Source organism: Trichosurus vulpecula, chromosome 4 (assembly GCF_011100635.1).
Source record: "Trichosurus vulpecula isolate mTriVul1 chromosome 4, mTriVul1.pri, whole genome shotgun sequence".
NCBI classification, from domain to species: Eukaryota; Metazoa; Chordata; class Mammalia; order Diprotodontia; family Phalangeridae; genus Trichosurus; species Trichosurus vulpecula.
The window spans coordinates 391020580-391033608 of NC_050576.1; the positions used below are offsets into that span (position 1 = coordinate 391020580).

Sequence of the window (13029 nt, forward strand, 5' to 3'; positions counted from 1 at the left end):
TGAGTGAGCCCCCCGAAGCAAAATGCTAACCTCCGAGTATATATATGCTTCTTCAGGGTCAAAGGGCATCACAACCATATGACTCAAACTCATGTGACTTAGGCTTTCTTGTGACTTAAGCATGTCACAAAAGACTCTTGATTCAATCAAAGACTCGTTATTGAAACAAAGGCAAGACTCAAAGGCACTTGATTGCCTAGTGCTGAGAAGTACTCCAAAAGAAAAAAACAGCAAAAAGTCCCACCTTGCTTGCCATTATAGGCCCTAATCCTCATAGTAGACCTATAGGAACAGTTGGAAAAACCTCCAAAAAGTAAAGGAGACTCTTTTTTTGATCCTACATTTCTAATTGAGCAAAGGTCATAGATTTAAAGCTGGAAAAGACTTCAGAGATTGAGTCCAATTCCCTTATTTGCAGAGGAGGAAGCCCAGATAGGTTGTGACTTACCAAAGGACTCACAGATAATAATTTGCAGAGCTGGGATTTGAACCATGGTCCACTGATTCCAAATGTAACACTCCTTCCACTGGGCCATGCTGTTTCTTCATCCTTAGGATGGGATGGGATTAGAGCTAAAGACTTCTTCAGTATCCCCATGCAATTAGGAAGTGGGAAGATTCCACAGATCTCCAAGGTTTGGGAGTCAGTCATTCACACTATCCCTCCTCTTCCCAACAACTGCTTCCCCACAGTTTGGGATCCTAGAACGTTATGAACTACCTGCCTCAGGGGGTCTCTTGCTGTTTAGGTACAGGGTGCTCACGGTCCCCCTCAGTCTTAGTCCTCAAACAACAGCTGTCTTGCATGCATTTTTAAAGGACATTCCTATAAGGAATTAACATTTTTCCTTGTTTCCAGGCATGTAATGAATGAGCTTATTGAAACAGAGAGAGCATATGTGGAAGAGCTCCTTTGTGTCCTTGAGGTAAGCATATGCATTATGTAGAGCTGTATCCATGTGTCCAAGAGTTGAGCTGGGCTTAGAATTTTAGATAGTGAAAATACCTGCTTTTTATTTATCAGTTTTATCTTCTTAAGAAATTTTGGCAGTGGTTCATATTCTGCATTGTTACAGTCAAATATGTATCTTCAGGGTCACTCATAGATAAATGTAATGTGTGTTAGCTTTAAAAAAAAAAGGTACACCAGGCATGGTGGTACATGCTCTCCTGACCTCCTTTCAGGAGAAGTTGAGGCTGGTGGATTGCTTGAGCTCGGAAGATCTGAGTTGTAGAAAGGCTAAACCAATCAGGTGTCCATACTAAGTCTGGCACCAATATGGTGAGCCCTTTGGGAGTGAGGGACCACCATGCTACCTAAGGACTGGCTCACTGGCCAAGGCAGGAGAGTTGAATTACTTTTTGTTCCCCAAAATTGCTACTTCCAGGATCTCTTTCTTACCTCCATCACTCAGAAACCCCTCCTCCTTTGAGGTTCATGTTATTCATATCTATCACATAATTAAATCCCATTGTTTACAGACACCCCCCCCCCCAGGTGGCTCCCATTCCTTCCTCAATGAGTTCCATACTTGGCTCGCAATTTTTCTCTCCTCCCCAACTCCTGCCTTCATACTAGGGGACTTCAACATATATATTGACTCTCCCTCAAATACTCAAAACAGTTTCTTAACCTGCTTACTTTCTGTGACCTTTAGCCCCACACAAAGATGATCATAATCTTGCCATCGCCCACAAATGTACCACCTCCATCTTTAAGAATTTGGAAATCCCCTTATCCAACCACAATTTATTGGCTTTTCACCTCTCCCTCTACATTCCCTTACCACTTTACTCAGTCTCCATGGTGACCTCTAACCCTTGACCCTTCAATTATCTCCAGGACATCTCCCCTACACTAGCCACTCTCTCCTCTTTTCCCCATCTTGACCTCTTGGTGAACCAGTTCAACTCTACACTGTCCTTCTCTTTTGTGTCCTTATCCCCTTATCATTTTGCCATTTGTGCCCTTCTAAACCAAAGCCTTGGATCTCTCCCACCATTCACCACCTTAGCTCCTATAAATGTGCTCTTAAATGAAGGTAGAGAAAATCATGAAACCATTTTGTCTGGGTTCACTACAGATTTATATTATACAACCTCAACTGGGTCTACACTGCTGCTAGACAATTCTACTGTACCTGCCTTGTTACTCACTGCCCCACCCCCCACAATGGCTCTTCCAAACCTTGTCATCCCTCCTTAATCCTCCCATGTATCCCCCACTTTCCACCCTCTTAACTGAGAAACTTAGCTCATATTTTACAGAAAAATATGAGACCATCCACCATAACCTCCCTCTTTTCCCTTCTTCCACATCTCCCATTACTTAAGTGCCTTCTGCCACTCTCTCCTCCTGTACCCTGTTTCAAATGATGAAGTGACCTTACTCTTTAAAAGGCCAACCCCTCTACTTGTTCAAGTGATCCCCTTCCATCCCATCTTCTCCAATAGATTGCCCCTTCTGTTATCCCCATCTTTTCAATCTCTGCCTGCCCGCCTGCCTGTTGGTTCATTCTCTACTGCCTACAAGCATGTCTGCATTCCCCCTCCCCATCCCCAAGAACTCCTTACTTAATTCTTCCATTACCTCTAGCTACTGTCCTATATCTCTTCTGCCCCTTGTGAGTCTTGAAAAAGTCATCCACAATAGGTGCCTCCACTTTCACTCCTCTCACTCTCTTCTTTATCCCTTACAACCCAGGTTCCTAATTTATCATTCCACCAAAACTGCCCTCTCCAAAGTTAACAGTGATCTCTTAGTTGCCAAATCCAGTGGCCTTTTCCCAATCCTCATTCTCCTTGACCTCTCTGCAGGCTAGGATACTGTCCATCACCCTGTCCTTGATATTCTTCTAAGTCTTCAAGATACCACTTTCTCCTGGTTTTCCTCCTACCTATCTGACCACTCCTTTTCTGTCTCCTTCACTGGATCCTCATCTAGGTTATACTTTCTAACTGAAAGTGTCCCACAGGATTCTGTCCTGGGTCCTCTTCTCTTCTCCCTCTATACTACTTCACCTGGTGATCTCATCAGCTCCCATTGATTTAATAACCACATCTATGCTGATAATTCTCAGATCTACCTATTCTGCCCTAATCTCTCTACTGACTTCCAATCTCACATCTCCAACTACCTTTCGGACATCTCAAACTGGATGTCCAATAGATATGTTAAGCTCAACATGTCCAGAACAGGACTCATTCTCTTTCTCCCTAAACCTTTCTCTCTTCCTACCTTCCCTGTTACTGTAGGGGGCAACACCAGCCTCCCCATCCCTCAGGCTCACAATCTAAGAATTGTTCTGGACCCCTCACTCTCTCAAACCCCGCTCCATATCCAAGCTGTTGCCAAAGCCTGTTGATTTCCCCTCTACAATATCTCTCAAATATACCCCTTCCTCTTCTCTAATGTTACCACCACTCTGGTGCAGGCCTTCATCACCTCATACCTACACTATTACAACAGCCTGCCTATGGGTCTGCCTGCCTCAAGTCTCCCCCTGCTCCAATCCATCCCCCATTCAGCCACCAAAGTGATTTTCCTAAAGCACAGGTCTACTCAATAAACTTTTGCCTCCAAAATCGAATATAAAATGCTCTGTTTGGCATTCAAAGCCCTTCATAAGGTAGCCCCCTCCTACCTTTCCAGTATTATACTCTGCTTCCCTAAGTGTACTCTTCAGTCCAGTGACACTGGCCTTCTGGCTGTTCCACCAATAAGACACTCCATCCCTCAGCTCTTGAACATTTTCTCTGGGTATCTCCCATGCCCAGAATGCTCTCCCTCCTTATCTTCTATGCCTACTGCCTTCCCTGGCTTCCTTTAAATCCCAGACAAAACCCCATCTTCTTCAGAAAGCCTTTCTCAGTCTCTTAATTCCAGTGCCTTCCCTCTTATTTCCTAGTTATCCTCTATATAGCTTTTTTGTACACATTTGTTTGTTTATTGTCTCCCCGATTAGATTGTCACCTCCATGAGGGCAACACCTGTCTTTTGCCTCTTTTTTTTTCATACCCATAGCTTAGCACAATGCCTGCTGCATTTCTAGACTGGGTGAAAAAAAGGAGACCCAGTGTCAAAAATAAAACGGAAAGCAAACAAAATAAAATACCACATTATGTTAACTCTTTGTTGCCCATCTATATACACACTGCTCAAATGACTTTCCACAGTTGGCCTAAGATTTATGTTGACCTCTGTTTACTGGCTGAATTTCATGAGTCAGACAATAAATGGAACTAAGGGTCACTCATCTGCCTCTTTCTGCACCCTAGGGATATGCTGCAGAGATGGATAATCCTCTAATGACGCATCTCATCTCACCAGCCCTCCAAAATAAGAAGGATGTCCTATTTGGGAATATGGAGGAGATTTATCACTTCCATAACAGGTTAGGGGCATTGTTCTTCTGCGTTTGAGAAAGTACATTTGTCTTTTCTTCTCCTTAAAGTAAGTGATGTATCTTAATGCCCTGCTCCATTAAAAAGGGTTAGGAGTTCAAATCAACTACCCTGGATTATGTCATGTGCTGATTTTTTTTTTTAAAAAATTATTTTTAAAACATTTTTTTAATTTTTTAAAAATTTTTCCACTAAGAGATTATATTACAAGGTTACAGAACCTAGTAATGGATCCTAGGACTCTGCACATCTATTTTGAAACATACAGCCAGCTAAAAGTGATTAAAATTTGAGGATGGTTATGAATTTGATATGAAAATCCAAAAGGACAAACACATTCTCTTGGTTGTTGAGTGACCAGGTGAAGACATTTCCCCTTGGGCAGGGGTGGGGAACCTATGGCCTCGAGGCCACATGTGGCCCTCTAGGTCCTCAAGTATGGCCCTTTGACTGAATCCAAACTTCAGAGAACAAATTATTTTGGGGATTTTGTCCTGTGAAGTTTGGATTCAGTCAAAGGGCTTCACTTGAGCAGCTAGAGGGCCACATGTGGCCTTGAGGCCGCAGATTCCCCACCCCTGCCCTTGGGTATTAATGATTGGCAGGATGCAGATTCCAGTGGACTTGTGCCTTGGGAAGACGAAGTCATGTCACTACTAAACCATGCTGGCAGTGCACTGAGATGGGACCTGTCTTTCATCATCGCCCTTCCTTTCTGTCTTGTTGGTAAACAGAAATCCTCCCTGTCATCAGCCTCCTAATTTGGCACTTTGGGCAAGCATTCAGTATTAACAGTAACATTCTCTATCAGTATCTTTGTTTTTGACCTTCGTGACACACAGACCAAGGGCCATCTGTTTTGCTGGGCATGGCTAAAGGAGAGCAAGTTAATGTGGGAAGTTTATTGCTTTTTTTCTTTGTCCTCCTGAGGCGGGGTGCGGGATATTTGTTCTGAGATGCTCGTTTTTGCCTGTTCCAGGCTGGTGGGGAATAGTGTGGATGATCTATTCAGTTCCCTATCATAGGGGCATAATCCATATTTCCCTATCCTCCTTCACGGGGTAAGGAAAGGGCAGTTTAAAATAGAAGTTGCAGCGATTATAAGCAGGGGATAAATTTATTGGAAATGACTTTATTTTTTTGTAAAGAAAATGAAAAACAAATCATCTTCCCCAGGCATCAGCTGTGATGGCTGAAGGAGATGGATGCCCCACCTTGGGACTTGAGAAGTCCAACAGACCATGGGAATCTGCATTACCCACCCTTCTCTACTATTTGGGAGGGGAGCTTTAAGGGAGTTTGGGGCTTTCTGTTTCTTCACATGCCTTTTTCCCTTCTGTCATCTGTATCTCCCACCCCACCCAATTATAAAGGAAGAGATCTGTAAGCAGTTAAACCCAGTCCCTGTTATTCTATTTCCCAAAGTCACAGGGCACCTCATGTCACAGGAGGTTAACCAAGTGAATATGCTCCCGTGGGTTCAGCCCACTCCTTGTTTCGCCCATTGGTCACTTCATAGACTCTGCGTATGCAGAAATCACTGGTGTGTTTTAAATTATGACAATAAAATTAAGGATTATTTTTTTCTACATGAAGCGCAAACATGCTCTCTGATTACAGACCAACAAGAAACTTCATCTTATGGCAAAGGGACACGAAAAAAAGTCAGAGTTAGATTTCTAGATGTGAATGTATGTTGGATCAAGGTAGAGGCAGTGGAAGAGCATAAAAAAAATTGGCCTGAGACGTGAGTTCAAGTTCTGAATTGGGCAATAACTACCATTAAAGGAAGGAGGGACAGAAAAAAGGAAGGAAGGAAAATAGGTTGGTTTATTAAGCACCTGTTATGGGCCAGGGACTAGATTTTTCAAGGGTGGAAGAGTAGAAAAGGGTCTTGTGGGAAAGGACACTTATTGGAAATAGTTTGCTTTTTAGATTCTTTTTTCTTCCATAAAATCTAATTAAAAACTTCTTTTGTTTAGAATATTCCTGAGAGAACTTGAAAACTACATAGACTACCCAGAACTGGTAGGAAGGTGTTTTCTAGAAAGGGTATGTATGTATTAGAAACACTAACAACAGATATGCTACCTCACACTGTGTGTGTTAACTTTCTATTTCTAATTAAAATGACTAAATCCCGATGAATTTAATTTCCACTGCTTTCATCACTCTCACTAGATAATCGGCAAATCTTGTGAAAATGACCCCTCAAAGCTCACTTTAAAAAAATGAATGGGACAAAATAATACTCTTATCTCCTTTGGACAGGACTGTTAACCATCATGTTGTTCATCACGAGAAACTTTTTTTATTAAGAAGGAAACGTATTAATTTGCTGCAAAATTGAGCAGTTTCTACAAAAGAAAGCAGCCAACGGTCAAAAGAAAAATATCGTCAGGGGGCCAGGATGAGGTGGGAATATGAATCCGTTGGCCCAGTCTAATTGGATGAAAGTTCTTCATTACATTTTGAGCATTAAAAAAAACCCTTTGCTAAAAAAGAAAATATGTCGCTACTCTTGAAATGTGTTAACTTCTGGAGAGCTGATAATTAATTTAAAAAAAAAATTTAAATGGCCTCTCTGCAAGTTTGTTTTAAACTTTGCCCAAAGCAAAAAAAAAAAAAAAAGCCAGATCCATTGAGCTAAATTCAAGTAAGGAAAGGGGTATGTTGATTACAAACATAAGATTGAAATGGTCTAGTGACCAAGTTATCACATGACTTCCTTATTAATGAACTAGTAGACCCTATGTTGATTGGGATGGCCTGGAATTAAAAGACTATGCCAGGCCAAGATTAAAATAGAACTTCCTAGAAGTATGAGACAAACTGCTTCACTACATTTTAGCAAGAAGCAGGCCAAGGACTACCAAGTAGAGTCAGAAGACCTGGTTTCAAATCCTACTTCAGATACTGTGTAACTCTGAGCAAGTCACTTAATTTCTTTGTACCTTGGTTTCTCTTCAGCTCCCCTCCTCCTAGCTCTAAACCTACAATCCATATCATCCCATGTTAATAGTGTGTATGAACCTCATTAAACCCAGGCAAACTTGTCTTAGGTACCATATAGGCTGATGACATTTGATAGTAGATTTGATGTCAGCCATCTGGCAAGGAAGCCATCTGGCAAGAGTGTTTTCCAAGCACCAGTTCTGTTTTCCTGTTTGCCGTTTCAGCTTAAGGTTAATGAGGAATATTCTATTTTGTCTTGTTAAAAAAAAAAGGATTTCTACAGATGCCTCACCTAGGTACATTTTAGAGAATATCGACTGTTGTCAACTGAAAAGGATAAAAAATACCAAGCCGTCTTGCTAGAAGTCAGTCTCACCCGCACAAAGTTTTATCAATGATACAGATCGTGCCAGTGTGGAAAAAAGACAGAAACTCTATTAGAACATGATCCGTCTTGTGCTCTTTAACCGATAAAACTGATAATTTTTTTATTCCTACACACAGATGGAAGATTTTCAGATTTATGAGAAGTATTGTCAAAATAAACCCAGGTCAGAAAGTCTCTGGAGGCAGTGCTCAGACTGTGTATTTTTTCAGGTATTTTTCCATATGATTCTTTGGGCTCATTTCATGTATCCATAATGAACATTGTGTAATCTAAGGTTTCTGACTTGATCACAGGAATGCCAGAGAAAACTCGATCACAAACTCAGTTTGGATTCTTATTTGCTGAAGCCTGTACAAAGAATAACCAAGTATCAGCTATTATTAAAGGTAGGAATGATGTTCACATGGTTTTTTTTAGCATTGTCTAATTTTTTACTTTTTGTTGTTTGCTAAAAACTTAATAGAATTAAGTGCCCAAAATAGAGAAAAACCAAAATAATTTAAGCTATAGGTTTATCTTTGGCACAAATGTGACAAGCCACTCAATGCCAGTCCTACATAGAGAGAAAGTCATAGCCACCAGCCATAGCATTACTCCAGGGAGAACTAAAAAAAAAAAAACCTTCCTAAAGAAAAAGGTCATGTTGCTCCCTGAAACTTCTATACTGAGAGTGAAAGTATTCCATATTCTGAAGGTCCCTGCTTATCCCTCATGACACCCTTGGAGATTTTCTCTGATGAGCTAGCCAGTCACCTAGCAAAGCCTTGAAATGAATGGAAGGTAAGGAAGGTGAATTTTGATAGGAGGAACAGAGTGAAGTACTTGGAATTTGAAACACCACACAGTAATAGCAGATCCAGAGGGGTACCTGGCCAATCAGGAGGCAGCAGAAGAGTATTAAGGGATGGGTTAGGGAAGGAGGTGAGTTGCCTAAATGGGACCAGGAAGGGAACATAGAGGACTTTGCTTAGTAAGTTTTTTTGTCAAAATACTGTGTCTTCTTCATGGAATTATATTCAGACTTGCCCAACTTAAGAATTATTCAGAAGTCTTTCTCAAGCATTTCCAAAATGTCATTAATGACATTTTTTATCTTTCTTTCATTAGTGTTCCTTTCTGAGGAGCTAATAGGTAGTAGGGGTCTGTGCCCTGGGGTAAAGATGTCAGGGATATACATGTACTTTAGTTGTGTGGGAGGGAGGGAGGGAGGGACAGAGAGAGAGAGAGAGACAGAGAGAGAGAGAGGGTGAGTGAGTGTATGTATGTACAGCACCCCAACCCAGCAAGCACTGGTTACCCTTTACTAGGTGGTGGAGTTATAAAGACAAAATAAAAAATTCTCCATGCCCTCGAAGCATTTCTATTTCACTAGAGAAATGCATAGGTAAATATATACATGATAATTTGAGGAGGTAGAGACCACTAGCAAGTAGGGGGACTCAGGAAAGGCTTCTTCTTAGAGAGCTCATGAACTGAACCTTGGATGAAACTCAAGATTCTACAAAGCAGTGGTGCCATGTTTCTCTAGGCACAAGAAGCCCTCCTAAGCTATTATTCATCTATTATTAAATATTCTAAGAGTCACCCTTTGGGAAGCACCTTAAAGATAAAACATAGTTTGAATGGTATTAATCAGAGTACAAGATTTTGGCTTTTTTTTTTTTGCAAGTAGCTGGGTGTACATTTCCCAAAGATACTGATAGGATGGGTTTTTAGTGATGGTTGTAGAACCTTAAGAACATTTATTCTTGTGGACCCTATCCTTCAGGAAATGCTGAAATACAGTAAAAACTGTGAAGGAGCCGAGGATCTACAGGAGGCGTTGACTTCTATCCTTGGAATTCTCAAAGCTGTCAATGATTCCATGCACCTGATTGCCATCACTGGCTATGATGTAAGTGATATCAGTTAAGTGGAAGGCATTCTGATTGAAGAACTGAACCCAATCTCTGTCAGAGGGAACACCCATTTACTTTCCTTCAGTGATCTCATCAGTATGATATTCTAATACATATAATATCATATATAACAACACAATAAGATATATTGTATCTTAATATTGTATGTAATAATGTAATAAGCATGCAGAGTTTTGTTTAAAGTGAAAGGAAGTCGTACTTCAGAAGACTTAAGTGAATGTTCCCCTCCATCTCTCACATGCTAGGCTAGGTATGGCAGCCGTAGAAACTTACTTTTACATTCTATGATTCGCGTACTACATGAGAGGTAGCATGGTGTGTGGGTGTAAGCCCTAAAAGCTAGAAAGACCTGGGTTCTGGTCCTACCTCTGATATCAACTGACTGCGTGACCTTGGATAAGTCACTTAACTTCTGAAAACTCTCTTTCAAATAGAGAGATCCACATCAGTGACATACTAACTTCATTTTAAAATATGTTATTTAGTAACTAGGTGGCATGGTGGGTCGAATGCCAGGCTTGGAATCAGGGAGATTCATCTTCCTGAATACAAATCTGGCCTCAGTCACTTACTACCTATGTGACCCTGAGCAAGTCACTTAACCTTGTTTACCTCAATTTTCTTGCCTATAAGATGAGCTAGAAAAGGAAATGGCAAACCACTGCAGTACGCAGTGTCTAAGCATTTATCTCATTCAACCCTCACAATAACCTTGGGAGGTAGGTACTAGTATTATCCCCATTTTACAGGTGAGGAAATTCAGGCAAGCAGAGGTGAAGTGACTTGCCCAGGGTCACACAGCTAGTAAATGTCTAAGGTTGGGTTTGAACTCAGGTCTTCCAGATTTCAGGCCCAGCACTTCATCCGCTCCACAGTTTCATGTCTATAATTTTTGAAATTGTAATTGAAATAGTAATTGACGTTTTCCTCTTTTTTTTTTTAGGGAAACTTAAATGAATTAGGCAAGCTCCTGATGCAAGGCTCCTTTAGTGTTTGGACAGATCACAAGAAGGGCCATGCCAAAGTGAAAGACCTGGCCAGATTTAAGCCAATGCAGAGACATCTGTTCCTCCATGAGAAAGCAGTTCTATTCTGTAAAAAGAGAGAAGAGAACGGAGAAGGCTATGAAAAAGCCCCTTCGTACAGTTACAAGCAATCCTTAAATGTAAGTAAAAGTTTAGATTAAAGCAGTAAAAAGGTTTTAGTTTTTGACAAAATTACTCCTTTCGCTCAGTGTGAAAAATCTAGTAGAGAAAGAAAAAACTATTAAGAATATATCTGGTTATAATTTATCTGAGTTCAAATCCAGTCTCAGACACTGACTAGTTGTATGACCCTGGGCAAGTCTGCCTCAGTTTCCTCCTCTGTAAAATTGGAATTATAATAGTACCTACCTTTCAGGATTATTGTGAGGACCAAATGAGCACTTAGCACAGTGCCTGGCACGTAGTAGGTGCTTAATAAATGCTTATTTCTTAACTGAAAAAATAATAAAATAATACTTTTTAGGAATAATCTAATCACCTCCATGCCCCAACAGTGTGGCCAAATAGGACTTAAAAAGATGACAGGACTCTTTTTAGACCTCGATGTGCTCTTTGGGATATTTTTAATAAAACAGTTGGTTTCCTGCATGTGCTTATGCCTCTGCCCTGTGTCTTGTGTTTGCCAGATGACCGCTGTTGGAATAACAGAGAATGTTAAAGGGGATGTTAAGAAATTTGAAATCTGGTATAATGCGAGGGAAGAGGTTTACATCATACAGGTAGGAGTTGCATGCCTATTGCTGTTTTTCAAACAAGGTTTTCATTTCCTCTGTTGTTCCTGTGTGGGATTTTATAATGTTTCCCTAGGCCTAGGTGCCCAGATTCAGCAAGAGTAACCATGTCACTCTAATAAGCACTTGGCAGAACAGGAAAATGGGTGTGAGGCAGAAGGAAAATGATAATGTAGCCTGGGATGACTTCCCTGCACAGCTCTGAGGAGGCTCAAAGCTTTATTAAAAGCTGCCAGGAAAAGGCCTTTTTAAAAAGAGCTAATATTTTGCCTCTTTTATAAAGTTACAAGTCTCTGAGTTAAAAGACATGGCGGGGCATTTGATACAGAGATACATCTAAAACTAAAAAATGTCGTTGTCCAGACCAGGGGTGGAGAACCTGCAGCCTGGAGGCCACATGTGGCCCTCTAGGTCCTCAAGTGCAGCCCCTTGATTGAATCCAAACTTCACAGAACAAATCCCCTCAATACACGGATTTGTTCTGTAAAACTTGGACTCAGTCAAAAGGCCGCACCCAAGGACCTAGAAGGCCACATGTGGCCTGGAGGCTGCACGTTGCTCACCCCTGATCTGGACAGTAGAGGCATGCATGGGGTAGAAAATGAAGTCAGTCTTTAAGAAGACAGAAACCATTGAGTCTACTCAGTCTCCCTGACACTCTGCAGATGAACCCAGGTGAGGGGAATAGCTTACCCTATACAGTGTTTTATCTCAATGTATCTTGGGCCACATTATCCATTTATGCACACTGCACCCTGAAAACAAGGGAACCACCCTTAGAAACTGCATGGCCATTTTTGAGAACATCTAGACCTATTTTGTCAGTGAATCCTGCAGTTTACTTACTCAAGGTCAGTGTCTTTTTAGCCATGCAGGCTAGGGCTCCTGGGGCAAAGAGATCCATGCTGCCTCTAGCTCACAGATTCCCTTCTCCAACTTCTGATTCACTCAGAATTTGGACTGCTTTGTAAACCTCTGGAGTCCCCAACCCAGTACACCTCTCTTTTAGCAATCAGCCATGTTCCTCACCTTTTATCCAAACCAGCAGCTCTAACATGGCTGAGCCTTATTATGGCAGAACCCTAATTCAGTCTTTACATAGTCTTCTCACCCCTGGGGAGGGAAAGCATAACTAATGAGCCAGAGGAGGGGCATGCTAGGCAGACTGTAATGGTGCCTTGGGCTCCTCTTGGGTCCATAATCAGGCTGCAAATGGAGAGGCTGGATGGCCCCTCGAGTCTAAGGTGAGCTACGGCAACAACACAGGTAGAAGAGAAGGACAGTAGTCACAGCCAAAAGATTCCCGTGCTGTGTGTGGGTCCACCCCTGCCCCTGTTAATCACAGAAGTCCCAGAGATTGACTCAGTGATGAGTGAACCAGATGTGACTGCACTCTTAGTCATTCAAAAAGTACATTAAGGCTTTGGGTCACTAGATAAAGACAAATGGCAGAAATAGCAAACTATTTCCTGTGTGTCTTCATCCTTCCTGATTAAGAACTTGTTCTCACTCGCTTTATGTCTTTGATCCAAGCAAGCTGCCTGGGACTTACAGAATTAATTGGGATTGGAGTGGAAACCCATCCT

At 41.5% G+C, this 13029-nt stretch overlaps 1 protein-coding gene across 5 annotated transcripts in view; it reads left to right on the plus strand.

Annotated features, from left to right (window-relative positions):
* Positions 1–13029, plus strand: part of MCF2L (MCF.2 cell line derived transforming sequence like) — a 382905-nt gene that overhangs the window by 355237 nt on the left and 14639 nt on the right. For all 5 annotated transcript variants that reach the window (XM_036753319.1, XM_036753316.1, XM_036753315.1 and 2 more), the window contains 8 exons: positions 860–926; positions 4279–4394; positions 6387–6456; positions 7864–7956; positions 8041–8133; positions 9516–9641; positions 10610–10831; positions 11339–11431. In XM_036753319.1, coding sequence (XP_036609214.1) covers positions 860–926; positions 4279–4394; positions 6387–6456; positions 7864–7956; positions 8041–8133; positions 9516–9641; positions 10610–10831; positions 11339–11431 — 880 coding nt within the window. The remainder of the gene's footprint in view (positions 1–859; positions 927–4278; positions 4395–6386; positions 6457–7863; positions 7957–8040; positions 8134–9515; positions 9642–10609; positions 10832–11338; positions 11432–13029) is intronic.